Raw genomic sequence first — 15399 nt, 5'->3', positions numbered from 1 at the left:
CTGGGATGGGGTGGTCTGGGAGGGAGCAGATAAAGGTGAGTTGCAACCTGAAAAAAGGCTATTTTTAGAGGAAAAAGGAAAAAGGGAAGAGAGGAGAATCAAAGAGTCTTAAAGGAGCCAAGCATAAGGGGAGGAAGAGAACCAGGACAGAACATGGGAGCTGTGGAGAGAGAGATTAGCTTTTGCCATGAACTGAATGTTTGTGCCCCCACCAAATTCATGTGTTGAAGCTTAATCTCCAATGTGATGATATTTGGAGTGAGTCCTTGGGGAGATAATTAGGTTCTGAGGGTGTAGCCCTCATGAATGGGATTAGTACCCTTATAAGAAGAGATGCATGAGAGTTTGCTTTCTCTCTTTCTGCTCTCCCCTATGTGAGGATAAAACAAGAAGACAGACATCTGCTAACCAGGAAGAAGGCCTTCACCAGACACTGGATCTTGGCCACCAGAGGGTACAATACCTTGATCTTGGACTTGGCAGTCTCCAGAACTTTGTAAAATAAATTTGTTGTTTAAACTACCCAGTCAATGGTATATTTGTTATAGCAGCCCAAGCAAAGATAGGAGAGAGAGGTGTCAATAATGAAAAATGCTGGACAGAATCTAGTAACATAACAGTGGGAAAGAGGCCTTTGAATTTGGCCATTGGGATGTTGCAGGTAACCTCAGTGGGTCAGTATTCCACGGTCTTATTGTTAAAGATGAAGAGTGAATAGGAGGTGAGAAAGAGGCTCCCTGGAGGTAGATTTCACTTTCATAAAGAAAGGTCCTTGGGCTGGGCGCAGTGGCTCATACCTGTAATCCCAGAACTTTGGGAGGCCGAGGCAGGTGGAGAGAATGAATCCAAGTTGGAAAACACTCTTCAGGATATTATCCACGAGAACTTTCCCAACCTAGCAAGGCAGGCCAACATTCAAATCCAGGAAATACAGAGAACACCACAAAGATATTCTTCAAGAAGAGCAACCCCAAGCCACATGATTGTCAGATTCACCAGGGTTGAAATGAAGGAAAAAGTCCTAAGGGCAGCCAGAGAGAAAGGTCAAGTCACCAACAAAGGGAAGCCCATCAGACTCACAGCAGCTCTCTCAGCAGCAACCCTGCAAGCTAGAAGAGAGTGGGGGTCAATATTCAACATCCTTTTTTTTTTATATGCAGTTTTTTATTTGTCATAACTCAATTTAAAAAAAGAAAACAACTGGAAAAAAAGTAGGCTATTTATTTTAAGCATATAAACATACGACCCTTTCTTAAAAGGTACTACAGTAATACTAATCTGTTTTCTATGTGAAAAGTGTTTGTGAATATAGAACAAATTTATGCAAAATAAGATGCAAATTATTCTTCTAGATGTAAAGGGATGAATTTTTTTTTTTTTAATTTTTTATTGGATTATAGGTTTTGGGGTACATGAGCAGAGCATGCAAGACAGTTGCGTAGGTACACACATGGCAGTGTGCTTTGCTTTTCTTCTCCCCTTCACCCACATTTGGCATTTCTCCCGAGGCTATCCCTCCCCACCTCCCCCTCCCACTGGCCCTCCCCTTTTCCCCCCAATAGACCCCAGTGTTTAGTACTCCCCTTTCTGTGGCCATGTGTTCTCATTTTTCATCACCCACCTATGAGTTTTTTTTAAAGTACACAGTTATGACATACTACCCACTCTATCAAGTAGACCTAGAGGGATTCTGGAAGGCAGAGCTTTCAGCAACCAAAAAAATTATTCAGTATAATTACACAGAATTAGAGATTGCTGTGATTTTTTATTCAATTTGACATCTTGATTAGAATGAAACTAGTAAGAATGAAGCTTTACAAACATTGCAATATTACTGTATCATTGTGATATGGCTTTACACAGATTATATATAGAGAACAAAATAACATTAGAATTAAGGCAATAACAACATGTGCAAACCAAGCACATTACCCTGATATGGTCCTTGATAGAAAGCTCTTTTGGTTAGCTGATGGTTGATATTGCTGCATGCAGGTCATTGCTCTGAAGGATAAGCTATGAATAGCTTCATTCATTAAAAAAAAAAAAAATCCCTCCTACTGGCCCACAATAGCCAGAAGAAGTCTTTGGTAATCTCCACTCGTGTCACCTGCAATCATTGTGCCCAGGGTCTTCTGATACATCTGAGCGAACATTTGTTTTATTTGTACAAGATCAATCTCACTTCGAGTGACCACAATCCTGACCAGGGTGGAGTCATCTGTACCAGCACCTTTCATAGCATAGTAGAGCCTCTCAGCAAAGAAGGCAGGGCGGTTCAGGGCACACTGCCAGATGGTCTTCAAACCACTTTCCACATATCTGGAAAACTCACGGCTCACACTGCTTAACAAATCTCGATTAGCCATCCTGGAATAAGCCTCCATGGTAGCTCTTAGCTGAGGAAAGCTTCTCGTGGCAAGGATCATGTTAAAGCAAGATTCATCAGTCCCTAGTCTCCCCTCACCAGCTTGATAGAGACGCTGAGCATCTTCCTGAGCCATTTGGTGGTTTACACTCTGGTTTTCATCACGATTTCCCTGGCACGTGGACACAAGTAAGCGTTCAAAATGTCCTGATGTATCTGACCTAATGTCCTTTTCAAGGTCTCGTCCAAATTCTGACTGATAACATCTGACAATTTCTCGGATTTCCTGATTTGTTCTCGTGCACAAAATTTCAATCAATACACGTTCCTGAGTTCCTGCTCCCTGCACTGCTTTCCGTAAGCTCCAGGCATCGTAATACGTAGGAGGCATGAATAGGGCCAGGATCAGTTCTTCCATATTTCCACTTAACTCTGATTTGAGATCTTTGATTAAATCCTTGCCATTCGAGGTCTTAAATGCTGCTTTAATTTTTTGCCTCTTATCATTGGAACGGTTGGCCACCACATTCACAATCGCCTGTTCGTCTGTCCCAAAACCCTTCATTGCCTTACGGAGAATTTCTGCATCTCTCATAGCATCGAAGTCGGCAACTGGTCGGATAGTTCCTTGAGCGCCCTGAGTCACTGCGGCAGGCTGACTAGGGTAAGTAGGCTGTCCTCCAGGATACTGAGAAGGCATCTGTCCTCCAGGAAAGCCACCAGGTAGTGGGACCTGTGCCGGACCACCTCCATAAGATTGTGAGGGTGGCTGTGGATAGCCAGAAAAGCCTGCTCCACTTGGTGGGACTCCAAATCCATGGCCTGGAGGAACTCCCGGATAGGATGGAGCTCCCCCTGGCTGTGGGGCACCAGGATAGCCTCCAGGGGCTGGATAACCTCCAGGTGCAGGGTAGCCTCCAGCTCCTGGATAGCCACCACTTGGTACTTGTGGGTAGGCACCTCCCCCCATTGGAGGAAAGCCACTAGGATAAGGATACTGACCAGAAGGGGGAAAAGATGACTCCTGACCTGCAGGAGGATATCCAGGGAAAGGTGGGTAGCCTGTTGGGGGATAGCCTGGGTATGACATTCTGACCCCAGCAGCAGCGTCACAGCCCTCAACATCCTTAAAGAAAAGAACTTTAACAGAAAATGAAACACCGCATATTCTCACTCATAGGCGGGTGATGAAAAATGAGAACACATGGACACAGAAAGGGGAGTACTAAACACTGGGGTCTATTGGGGGGAAAAGGGGAGGGCCAGTGGAAGGGGGAGGTGGGGAGGGAGAGCCTGGGGAGAAATGCCAAGTGTGGGTGAAGGGGAGAAGGAAAGAAAAGCACACTGCCATGTGTGTTCCTATGCAACTGTCTTGCATGCTCTGCTCATGTACCCCAAAACCTAAAATCCAATAAAAAATTAAAAAAAAAAAAAAGAAAAGAACTTTCAACCCAGAATTTCATATGCAGCCAAACTAAGCTACATAAGAGAAGGAGAAATAAAATCCTCTATGAACAAGCAATTGCTCAGAGATTTAATCACCACCAGGCCTGCCTTACAAGAGTTACTGAAGGAAGTACTAAACAGGGAAAGGAACAACCAGTACCAGCCACTGCAAAAATATACCAAATGGTAAAGAATAATGACACAATGAAGGAGCCACATCAATTAACTGGCAAACCAACTAGCCAGTAACAAAATGGAAGGATCTAATTCAAACATAACAATATTAATATTGAATGTAAATGACCTAAGTGTCCCAATCAAAAGACACAGACTGGCAAACTGGATAAAAAGTCAAGACCCATTGGTGTGCTGTATTCAGGAGACCCATCTCACATGCAAAGACTCACACAGACTCAAAATAAAGGGATGGAAGAAGATTTACAAAGCAAATGGAAAGAAAAAAAAACCAGGGGTAGCAATCCTAGTCTCTGATAAAATGGACTTTAAACCAACAAAGATCAAAAGAGACAAAGAAGGGTATTATATAATGGTAAAAGGATCAATGCAACAAGAAGAGCTAACTATCCAAAATATTTATGCACCCAATGTAGGAGCACCCAGATACATAAAGCAAGTTCTTAAAGACCTACAAAGAGACTTAGACTCCTGCACAATAATAGTGGGAGACTTTAACACTCCACTGACAATATTGGACAGATCAACAAGACAGAAAGTCAACAAGGCTATCCAGGACTTGAATGCAGATTTGGACCAAGTGGACCTAATAGACATCTACAGGACACTCCACCCCAAATCCGCAGAATACACATTCTTCTCAGCACCACATCGCACTTACTCCAAAATTGACCACATAATAAGAAGTAAATCACTCCTCAGCAAATGCAAAAGAATGAAAATCATAACAAACAGTCTCTTAGACCATAGCACAATCAAATTAGAACTCAGGATTAAGAAAAGCACTCAAAACCACACAATCACATGGAAACTGAACAACTTGCTCCTAAATGATGAATGGATAAACAATGAAATGAAGGCAGAAATAAAAATGTTCTTTGAAACCAATGAGAATGAAGACACAACATAGCAGATCCTATTGGACACATTTAAAACAGTGTATAAAGGGAAATTTATAGCAATAAATGCCCACATGAGAAACAAGAAAAGATCTAAAATTGAAGCCCTATCATCAATATTGAAAGAGCTAGAGGAGCAAGATTAAGAAAACTCAAAAGCAAGCAGAAGACAATAAATAACTAAGATCAGAGCAGAAGGGACGGAGATAGAGACATAAAAAAAACCTTCAAAAATCAATAAATCCAGGAGCAGGTTTTTTGAAAAGATCAACAAAATAGACGCTAGCTAGACAAAAAAAAAAAAAAAAAAAGAGAGAGAGAAGAATCGATGAGACACAATAAAAAACGATAAAGGGGAGATCACCACTGATTCCTCGGAAATACAAACTACCATCAGAGATTACTACAAACAACTCAATGCACATAAACCAGTAAATCTGGAAGAAATGGATAAATTCCTGGACACTTGCACACTCCCAAGACTAGTCAAGAAGAAGTTGAAACCTTGAATAGACATAACAACATCTGAAGTTGAGGCAGCAATTAATAGTCTATAGACCAAAAAACATCCAGGTCTAGATGGGTTCACAGATGAATTCTACCAGACATACAAAGAGGAGCTGGTATCATTCCTGTTGAAACTATTCCAAACAATACAAAAAGAGGGATTCCTCCCTAACTCTTTCTATGAGACCAACATCATCCTGATACCAAAATCTGGCAGAGACACAACTGAAAAAGAAAACTACAGGCCAATATCCATGATGAACATTGATGTAAAAATCTTCAATAAAATACTGGCAAACCGAATCCAACAGCACATCAAAAAGGTTATCCACCACGATCAAGTAGCGTTCATCCCAGGGATGCAAGGCTGGTTCAACATACACAAATCTATAAACGTAATTCACCACATAAACAGAACAAAAAAAAAACCCCACATGATTATTTCAATAGATGCAGAGAAGGCCTTCGACAAAATTCAACAGCACTTTATGCTAAAAACTCTCAATAAACTAGGTATCGATGGAATGTATCTCAAAATAACAAAAGCTATTTACAACAAACCCGTGGCCAGTATCATACTGAATGGGCAAAAATTAGAAGGATCCCCTTTAAAAACTGGCATTAGAGAGGATACCCTGTCTCACCACTCCTATTCAATATAGTATTGGAAGTTCTAGCCAGAGCAATCAGTCAAGAAAAAGAAATAAAAGGCATTCAATTAGGAAAAGAAGAAGTCAAACTGTCTCTATTTGCAGATGACATGACTGTATATTTAGAAGCCCTATTGTCTCAGCCCAAAACCTCCTTAAGCTGATAAGCAGCTTTGGCAAAGTCTCAGGATAGAAAATCAATGTGCAGAAATCACAAGCATTCCTATACACCAATAACAGACAAACATAGAGCTAAATCATGAGCGAGTGCCCACTTACAATTGCTACAAAGAGAATAAAATACCTAGGAATACAACCAATAAAGGATGTAAAAGATGTCTTCAAGGAAAATTACAAACCACTGATCAAGGAAATAGGAGAGGAGACAAACAGATGGAAAAACATTCCATGCTCATGGTTAGTAAGCAATATTGTGAAAATAGTGATTCTGCCCAAAGTAATTTATAGGTTGAATGGTATCCCCATCAAACTACCATTGACCTTCTTCACAGAACTGGAAAAAAATACTTTAAACTTAATATAGAAACAAAAGAGAACCCGCATAGCCAAGACAACCCCAAGCAAAAAGAACAAAGCTGGAGGCATCATGTTATCTGACTTCAAACTAAACTACAAGGCTACAGTAACCAAAACAGCAAGGTACTAGTACCAGAATAGAGATATAGACCAATGAAACAGAACAGAGGCCTCGGAAGCAATGCTACACATCTACAACTATCTGATCTTTGACTAACCAGACTAAAACAAGCAATGGGGAAAGGATGCCCTGTTTAATAAATGGTGGTGGGAAAACTGGCTAGCCATATGCAGGAAGCCGAAACTGGACCCCTTCCTTATAAGTTATACAAAAATTAACTCCAGATGGATTAAAGATTTAAACATAAGAACTAACACCATAAAAATCCTAGAAGAAAACCTAGGAAACCCCATTCAGGACATAGGCACAGGCAAGGACTTAATGACTAAAACACCAAAAGCAATGGCAACAAGAGCCAAAATAGACAAATGGGACCTAATTAAACTTAAGAGCTTCTGCACAGCAAAAGAAACAATTATTAGAGTGAACAGGCAACCAACAGAAAGGAAAAAAAATTTCACAATCTACCCATCAGACAAAGGGCTAATATCCAGAATCTACAAAGAACTGAAGCAGATTTACAAGAAAAAAACAAACTCATTCAAAAGTGGGCGAAGGATATGAACAGACACTTTTCAAAAGAAGACAAATATCCAGCCAACAAACCTATGAAAAAATGCTTATCATCATTGGTCATTAGAGAAATGCAAATCAAAACCACACTGAGATACCATCTCATGACAGTTAGAATGGCGATCATTAAAAAATCTGGAGACAACAAATGCTGGAGAGGATATGGAGAAAAAGGAACATTTTTACACTGTTGGTAGAAGTGTAAATTACTTCAACCATTGTGGAAGACAGTGTGGCAATTCCTCAAGGACCTAGAAATAGAAATTCCATTTGACCCAGCAATCCCATTACTGAGTATATACCAAAAGGATTATAAATCATTCTATCATAAAGACACATGCACATGTATGTTCATTGTGGTGCTGTTTTTGATAGCAAAGACCTGGAACCAACCCAAATGCCTATCGATGATAGACTGGACAAAGAAAATGTGGCACATATACACCATGGAATACTATGCAGCCATAAAAAATGATGAGTTTGTGTCCTTTGTAGAGACATGGATGAACCTAGAAACCATCACTCTCAGCAAACTGACACAAGAACAGAAAACCAACATGGTATGTTTTCACTCATAGGTAAGTGATGAACAACAAGAACACTTGGGCCCAGGGAAGGGGACAACACTCACATGGCTAGTTGGGGGGGTTGGAGGGGCGCGGGAGACTGCAGGGGAGGGTGGGGAGGATGGGGAGGGATAACACCGGGAGAAATGCCTGATGTAGGCGACAGGAGTGAAGGGGGGATGGAGACAGCAAACCACCATGGCATGTATGTACCTATACAACAATCCTGCAGGATGCAGGATGTGCACATGTACCCCAGAGCCCAAATACAATTAAAAAAAAAAAGATCCTAGGGACAAGACAAAAAAGAACAAAAGAGAAATATGTTCTTATACACCTTATTGAAGCTGGATTTAAGAGCTAAATATATATATTTCAATCCAATAGCAAGACTGATCTTGTTATTTTACATATATATACACGTATATATACATATATATATATGTATATAATGTTTCAGGACATGCGGCTGGCTTCCCAGGCAGAGTGTCCAAGGTGCCCTTCAGGGTCCAGGTCCTCAGCTCTGTTGGCCCAGAAACTCAACTGTGTCAAGATGCTCACAGGGATAAGGCTCACAAGAAATGAGTTCCTGACTCAACAAGAAGCTATACAAACACAAAGTCTATTGTGTGAATGTGTGAGAAGGGCTATTCCTTTCCAGCCAATGGAATGCATGTGGCATGAGATACATACCTCCACTCCTCCTAACTTCTGCTGACAAACTTTTTTGATAGTCAATTAGTAAATATATATAGGTAATATATATATTTGGTAATAAATGATACTGAGTTGGTAATAAATGATACTGAGAAAAATAAAGCAGGAATAGAGGATAGTAAATGCTGGTGAACAGCGTATTGCAATTGTAAAAAAAAAAAAAGTATGGTCAGAGAAGAACTGATAAAGAGACATCTGAGAAAAGACCTGAAGGAGTTGAAGGCAAAGGCTAGGTAGATAATAGGGGTTAGAGAATTCCAGGCACAAGGAACGAGAGGCAAGTGCAAAAGCCTGACGTGGGAGCATGCCTGATATGTACAAAAACCAACCAGGAGGTTAGTTATGTCTGGAGAGGCATGAGCATAGGGATATCAGAGAAGGTAGGGGGGAGGGCAGCTTGTGTTGGATCTTATGGGCTAAGGTAAAAACATTGGCTTTTACTCTAAGTGGAATGGAATGTCATCAAATGGAGTAACAGGACCTAAAATCATTTCAACAAGATCACTCTTGCTATTGTATTGAAATTAGGCTACAGGAGAGAGAAAGGGTGGAAGCAGAGAGATCAGTTAGAAGACTACTGAAATAATCAAGGTAAGATATTGAGATCTGCATGCTAGCAGTGGATGTGGTAAGTCAGATTCTGGACATATTTTCAAGAAAAAACCAACAGGATTCCCTGATATATTGGATGTGAGGTATGAAAGAGGGATGTCATGACCCTAGGCGTTTTGGCCTGAGCAACTGGAAGTATGATACAGACCAAGGTATCAGAATTTGGGGTCGGGGCAAGGGATGGTGGAGACCAGGAGTTAGTATTGATTCTGCTATGTCAAGTGGGCAGCTGGATACATGAATGTGGAGTTCAGAGGACTGACCCAGCCTGGCTATCAAAACTATCACTATATTGTTGATATTTAAACCCAGGATGCAGGACAAGATCACCAAAGGAGCTGTTTGAGATTTGAGCTCTGGGACACTACAACATTTCCAGGGGTTGGAAATGAGCAGAATTGACTGATAATTGACCATTACATTAAATTTAGCAATGTGAGGATATTGGTGATTGCAACAAAGTTGGTTTCAAAGGAGTGGTGAGAGTGAAAGCTTTTTTGGAGTAGACTTTAGAGAGAATGTGATGGGAAAAATTAGAGATAGCACGTATAGACAATTCTTTCAAGGAATCTTCTCATAACTAGGAACGTAGAAATGTGGTAGATGGGGATAGGGAAGTCAAGAGAAGGTATTTTGTCATTTAAAACATGGCAGAAATTACAGCACATATGCCTGTAATTAATAGGAATTATCAAATGGAGAGAAGGAACTGATCATAAGGGACAAAGAAAAGAACTGCTGGGCAGTGTTCTTGAGCATTGAGAGGAAAAGAGAGCTAGGACACAAAAGGAGCATTTAGTCAGGTGGTAACTGGGGAAAATGCAGAGAACAAATGTATGTTTTCTACATCTCTATACTTTCTCAATTTTCTTCCACTGGCTCTTAATCAAACTGCAGGCTGCAAAGCTGACACCTCAATACCAATGACCCAGTCATAGCCCTTCCTCCAAAATCATCACCTAACATTTCCAGGCCTCAGTTTTGCCAGCTGAAAATAGGGAGCTTCTTTCAATTAAAAGTCAGAAATTTAAATTTGCATGGCATTAAAAGAAAAGTGTTTTTTGTGCTTTTGCTGGCCCACAGTTGCTGTGGTGTAGGGGAAGAATACTACGCTGTATTTAGGAATGTGGGCTTGTATCCCAACTTTGCTACTGTCGAGCAACGTGATCTTAGAGAAGGCAGAGAATCTTTCTGAGACTTTTTTCTCCCAACTAAATTGGCTGTAATTTGATTATAACAATTTCAGAAAGATGCTTCATTGTGAGTAATGCTTTAAAAACTATACAGCTCTATGAAAATGAAGGTTTTAGAATAACCCTCAGAATGGAGACTTTAACCCACTTTGCTCTATTTCACCTGTTTTTGCTTTTTAAAACAGAAATTGTCATCACAAACAAAACTCTTTTCTGAAAAGCTCCTGCTTTTGTTCCCATAAAAGAAAAGGAAGCAGAGGCTGGGGCAAATTTGTGAAGAACCAAAGTCCTGGCCATGCTTAAGTAGGAGTCTGGAATGCTTCCCTTCCTTTCTCTTTTCTTGGACATTTTCTCCTTCTCTCTGTCCTGGAAGGCAGCTTTTCTCCTACTGCAAATCGGAAGCTCCTAGCCCCAGAATGCAGGTGGAATTCTCCCCTGGAAACTGCCTCACTTACTCCTGATTGTCTCCACAACCCAATCTGTGAACTCACAAGCAATACCTTCTCCAGGCTTTAACCCAGCCCCTGTCACAACACATGCTGTTTGTAAAGAGTTGAAGCAACAGCTGTAAATGTTGGTGAAGTATTGACTAGCATCATCAGCACAGCTCTGCACACATAGCTGCTCAGGAAGGATTCCCCTGAGTGTGGGAGGTTCTACAGGAATAGGACCCTGCAAGTGGTTCTGTTGACTCTTCCCAATCACACCATTTCTAGCAAACTCTGACCACTCCAGGTGTCTCAAGACTCTTGCCTTTATGCAGTGTCACCCTATCACGCCCATGTTAGCCCCACATTGCCAGAAGTGCACAAGTTTTTCATAGACACGTTTCTGTTACATAAGTCATGGTTGAAGATATTCCAGAAAGCAAATTATTGCCATTGCTTTATGCCTGTCTGTAGTACTCCTTAGGGAATTCTGAACAGGTAGCATTAATATGCTTTAATTGAAAATTCTTGAAAAGGGATGCTAATAAAACTCTGATTTAAGAAATATTCTGCATTGGTCAGCATTGAGTATTTGAGAGGGCTGGGTGCCCTATCAGTAGTCCCCCATGAAGCTCACCCCAGTTAACTGTACTTGTCGGCTGAGCCTCTTTGTTCAGGTTGACATTTTAGCAAAATGCACAAAGGATGGGCCAGCGCCAGGGTGAAGAGGAAGAGATGGAGTGGGTGGGCTGCTTACATGCTCTGGCAGAAACAATGAGCTGAGGATGTGACTGGGTAGCAGAGGGCACATTGGACAAGAGGCCCACAATCAAAGCAACAAGAGCATCGGCAGGGGTCTCCTCCCTTGGGGGACTTCTGATCCAAGTCTCAGGAGATTTTTTTAATGGAGTAAATTCAAGTATAAATAAATAAGCCCTATAAGACAAAAACAATCATTCATTTATTGTACTAGTTTCCTATCACTGCTGTAACAAATTACTACAAATTTACTGGCTTAAAACAACACAAATCTATTCTCTTACAGTTCTGGAAGTAAGAAGTATGAAATCAGTTTCACAGGGCTAAAGTCAATGCGTCGACAGGGCTGATTCTTTCCAAAGGCTCTGAGGGGAAAATCCATTTTCTCACCTTTCAGCATCTACTGGTGGCTGTATCCCTTGGCATGTGGCCCCTTTCTCCATCTTCCAGTTCAGTATGCCAGTCACTCACTGCTTCTGCTATGGCACTGCCTTCTCCTCTGACTTTCTCCTGAGTCTCTCTTATAAAGACGCTTGTGATCCCATCAGGCCCACCCAAATAATTAAGCAGAGTCTCCGTCTCAAGATCTTTAAATTAATCACAGTTTGAGAGCCAGAAAAAAAAAAGCAAAGTGTTTTTTTCCTGTTCTGTCTCTCAATTATCAACACTCCGGTGACCCCAGATTTGTGGAAATTTCTCCCCACATACCACATGAGCAGTTCTCCAGCAGACACCTGCTGGCTGTCTTCTAATTCAATTCATTGCTGACATCATCTACCTGGAGGTAGCCTAAGAGCCCACAGATTGAGGGTGCAGTCCCTAAGACTGCCACTCACCTCAGATGCCAGTCTCAAGACTGGGCCTGGCTATGAAGACTGACTGGCTACGAAGTAGGGTTCCCACAATTCTGAGGGCTCCTCAGATTAATTTGCTAGAGTGTCTCATAGAACTCAGGAAACCATACTACTTATGTTGATCAGTTTATAATAAAGGATATTCCGAAGGGTACAGATGAACAGCCAGATGGAAGAGATGTGCAGGGCAAGGCATGTGGGAAGGGGCATTGTAGGGTCCAGCCCTACAGGGTTGTGGGGTGTTCCCTATCACTATGCTGAAGCGCTGGATCTGAGAAATAGAGATAAGACACAGAAGGACAAAGAAAGCACAGCTGGGCACGGGGGGGCAACACCACTTATAAGCAGAGACAGGAGAAGCCCCGAATGTCCAAAAGTGTCTGTATTTATTGGGTATAGGTTAGGGGGCAGGGTAGTGAGTGAGGTCATCTAAGAGCAGTGATAGGGTCAAGACAATCTCGTGTGCAATAAGCAAAGAGTCCACCCTCATTAGGTCACCGAGGCAAGGAGGTGGGCTGTGTGCAGCAAGGGGTGCAGTGTGCAACATCTCTTATCTAGGGGCAGGCAACTTCTAAGGAATTCTATAGGAAGATGCTTTGAGCACAGTAGCTAAAGAGCTGACAGAGTATACAGCCACCTGCTGGCGGCTTCCAGTGATTTCTGCAGGAGGATGCTTTGAGTCAGTACATAGCAACAGGGCTGATAAGGTATGCAGCCACCTAGGTGCAATTACATCGGAGGGGTTTTAAGCTCTTGGATGCTCGCTGGCTTGCAACCTGAGGCCAGCTTTCCACAAGAACTGGATGCAAGGTACTACAATTCCCTTTCAGGAGGTGTGACTCTTGCTCCAAGTCTGCCATACAGCGGGTATCTTTACGATACTGAACGCTGCTGCCTGGGCTGGCATGCCATGTAACACATGCCTTTTCAGACAGGGGCACTACTGCCTGGGCCACAAATTCTTGTCCTGGTATTACTATATTTTCCCTTAAATCATACTCTGCACCATGTCTGCTCTAGACATTCCTCTGACTATAAGCAAGATATGATTATATATGTGTAGCTGCTTATTCCTTAATCATGCTCTGTACTGTATCTGCTCTAGACATTCCTCTGACTATGAACTAAGATATAATTATACATATATAGGGAAATAACTGACTAGTAAGATATTCTTCAGGCACTAATTGTTCTGGCTATAAACTAATACATGATTATATAAAAGGATTATATAAAGGAAATAACTGAGTTGTAACAGCATAAACTAAGATATTCTTTGGGTACTAATTATGCCAGGGATCTGCTTAGCTCTCCTTCCCCGGTGCCCAGATGGGGGGTTACCCACAGGGCATGGAGCTCCCATGCCTTCTCCTGGTACACTGTACTCTAGGAACCTCCACATGCTCAGCTATCCAGAAGCTAGCTCTCGAACTCAGCCCTTTGACATATGTAAGGAAGCTTTATTAGGTAGGGATAATTGATTAAATTATTGACCACTGGTGAGCAATTAAACTTTCGGTCCCTCTCCCCGCCCCAGAGGTTGATGGGTGGAATGCTGAAGGTTCCAAACTTCTGTATTGGTCCATTTTCACACTGCTATAAAGAACTTCCCTGAGACTGAATAATTTTTAAAGGAAAGAGGTTTAATTGACTCACAGTTTTGCATGGCTGGGGAGGCCTCAGGAAACTTATAATCATGGCAGAGGGTGAAGGGGAACCAAGCACCTTCTTCACAAGGCAGCGGGAGAGAGAGAATGAGGGAGGAACTTGCAAACACCTATGAAACCATCAGATCTGATGACAACTTACTCACTATCATGAGAACAGCATGGGGAAACTGCTCTCCTGATCCAATCACCTACCTCCCTTTCTCCCTCTACACATGGGGATCATAATTCAAGATGAGATTTAAGTGGGGATACAGAGCCAAACCGTATCACCCTCTAAACATCGGGTTGGTTCCTTTGGCAATCAGCACCCACCGGGAGGCTATTCAGGAGCCCCCAACCATCAGTCAAGTCATTATCATACAAAAAGATTCATATTCCTTGGGAGATTCCAAGGATTTTAGTTGTTTTATGCCAGGAAACTGGGAGAAAGACCAAATATATATTTCATAATATCATGCACAGCTACAAAGTCCCTTTTGACATAAAAGGTAGCATTCATAGGTCGTGGGCATATCTGGTGCTATTATTCAGTCTACCCCAATTTAGGCTTAACAGCTAGGATCTAATAAGTGGTCATTTATCTAGAGGGTAAAATGGAAATAAATCATTTTCAAGGTAAACACTTAATGAAAAATTCACAACTGCCTGGAAATTGTTTTGAGAGCAAACATTCACTAAAAAATTTTGGCTTTTATTTTAGATTCAGAGGGTGCATGTACAGGTTATATGCGTATTATTGCATGATGCTGAGGTTTGGGGTACAAATGGATTACGTGACCCAGGTAATGAGAATATGAGCCAATAGGGAGTTTTTCAGCCCATGCCTCCCTCCTTTCCTCCCCCTTCTAATGGTCCCTAGTGGTTACTACTCCCATCTTTATGTCCATGTGTACTCAATGCTTAGTTCCCACTTGTAAGAACATGTGGTATTAATTTTTTTTTTGTTTCTGGGTTAATTCACTTAGGATAATGGTCTCCAGCTGCACCCACGTTACTTCAAAAAACATGATTTTGGTTTTTTTATGTCTGCATAGTATTCCACCATTGATGGGCACCTAAGTTGATTCCATGTCTTTGCTATTCTGAATAGCGCTTTGATGAACATATGAGTGCATGTGTCTTTTTGGCAGAATGATTTATTTGCCTTTGGGGATATATCCAGTAATGGGATTGCTGGGTCAAACTGTAGTTCTGTTTTCAGTTCTTTGAGAAATTTCCAAACTGCTTTCCACAGTGGCTGAGCTAATTTCCATTTCCACCAGCAATGTATAAGCATTCTCTTTTCTCCACATCCTTACCAACAT

The 15399-nt window shown here is 41.6% G+C and overlaps 1 protein-coding gene and 1 long non-coding RNA gene across 3 annotated transcripts in view; both read right to left on the bottom strand.

Annotated features, from left to right (window-relative positions):
* The window catches only part of LOC118145810 (uncharacterized), a 165278-nt gene that overhangs the window by 144597 nt on the left and 5282 nt on the right, over window positions 1-15399 (bottom strand). The window lies entirely within an intron of this gene.
* LOC100388851 (annexin A7-like) lies at window positions 1749-3485 on the bottom strand. 2 transcript variants are annotated; one of them, XM_009007631.5, is made up of 2 exons: window positions 3371-3485; window positions 1749-3199 (listed from the first exon to the last, which is right to left on the bottom strand). In XM_009007631.5, exons 1-2 carry the CDS (start codon window positions 3456-3458, stop codon window positions 2058-2060), a joined length of 1230 nt encoding a protein of 409 aa, XP_009005879.4. In that variant the 5' UTR covers window positions 3459-3485; the 3' UTR covers window positions 1749-2057. The 2 variants fall into 2 exon arrangements, with proteins under 2 accessions (XP_009005879.4, XP_002755023.4); XM_002754977.7 differs by having other exon boundaries at window positions 1749-3485.

This window comes from Callithrix jacchus, chromosome 10 (genome assembly GCF_049354715.1).
Source record: "Callithrix jacchus isolate 240 chromosome 10, calJac240_pri, whole genome shotgun sequence".
NCBI lineage: Eukaryota > Metazoa > Chordata > Mammalia > Primates > Cebidae > Callithrix > Callithrix jacchus.
This window is presented reverse-complemented; position numbering and strand designations above follow the sequence as displayed.

What these genes read in the sequence shown, in the direction of transcription:
- LOC100388851 (XM_002754977.7), bottom strand. Translation starts at nt 3,458, where the DNA reads ATGTCATACCCAGGCTATCCCCCAACAGGCTACCCACCTTTCCCTGGA.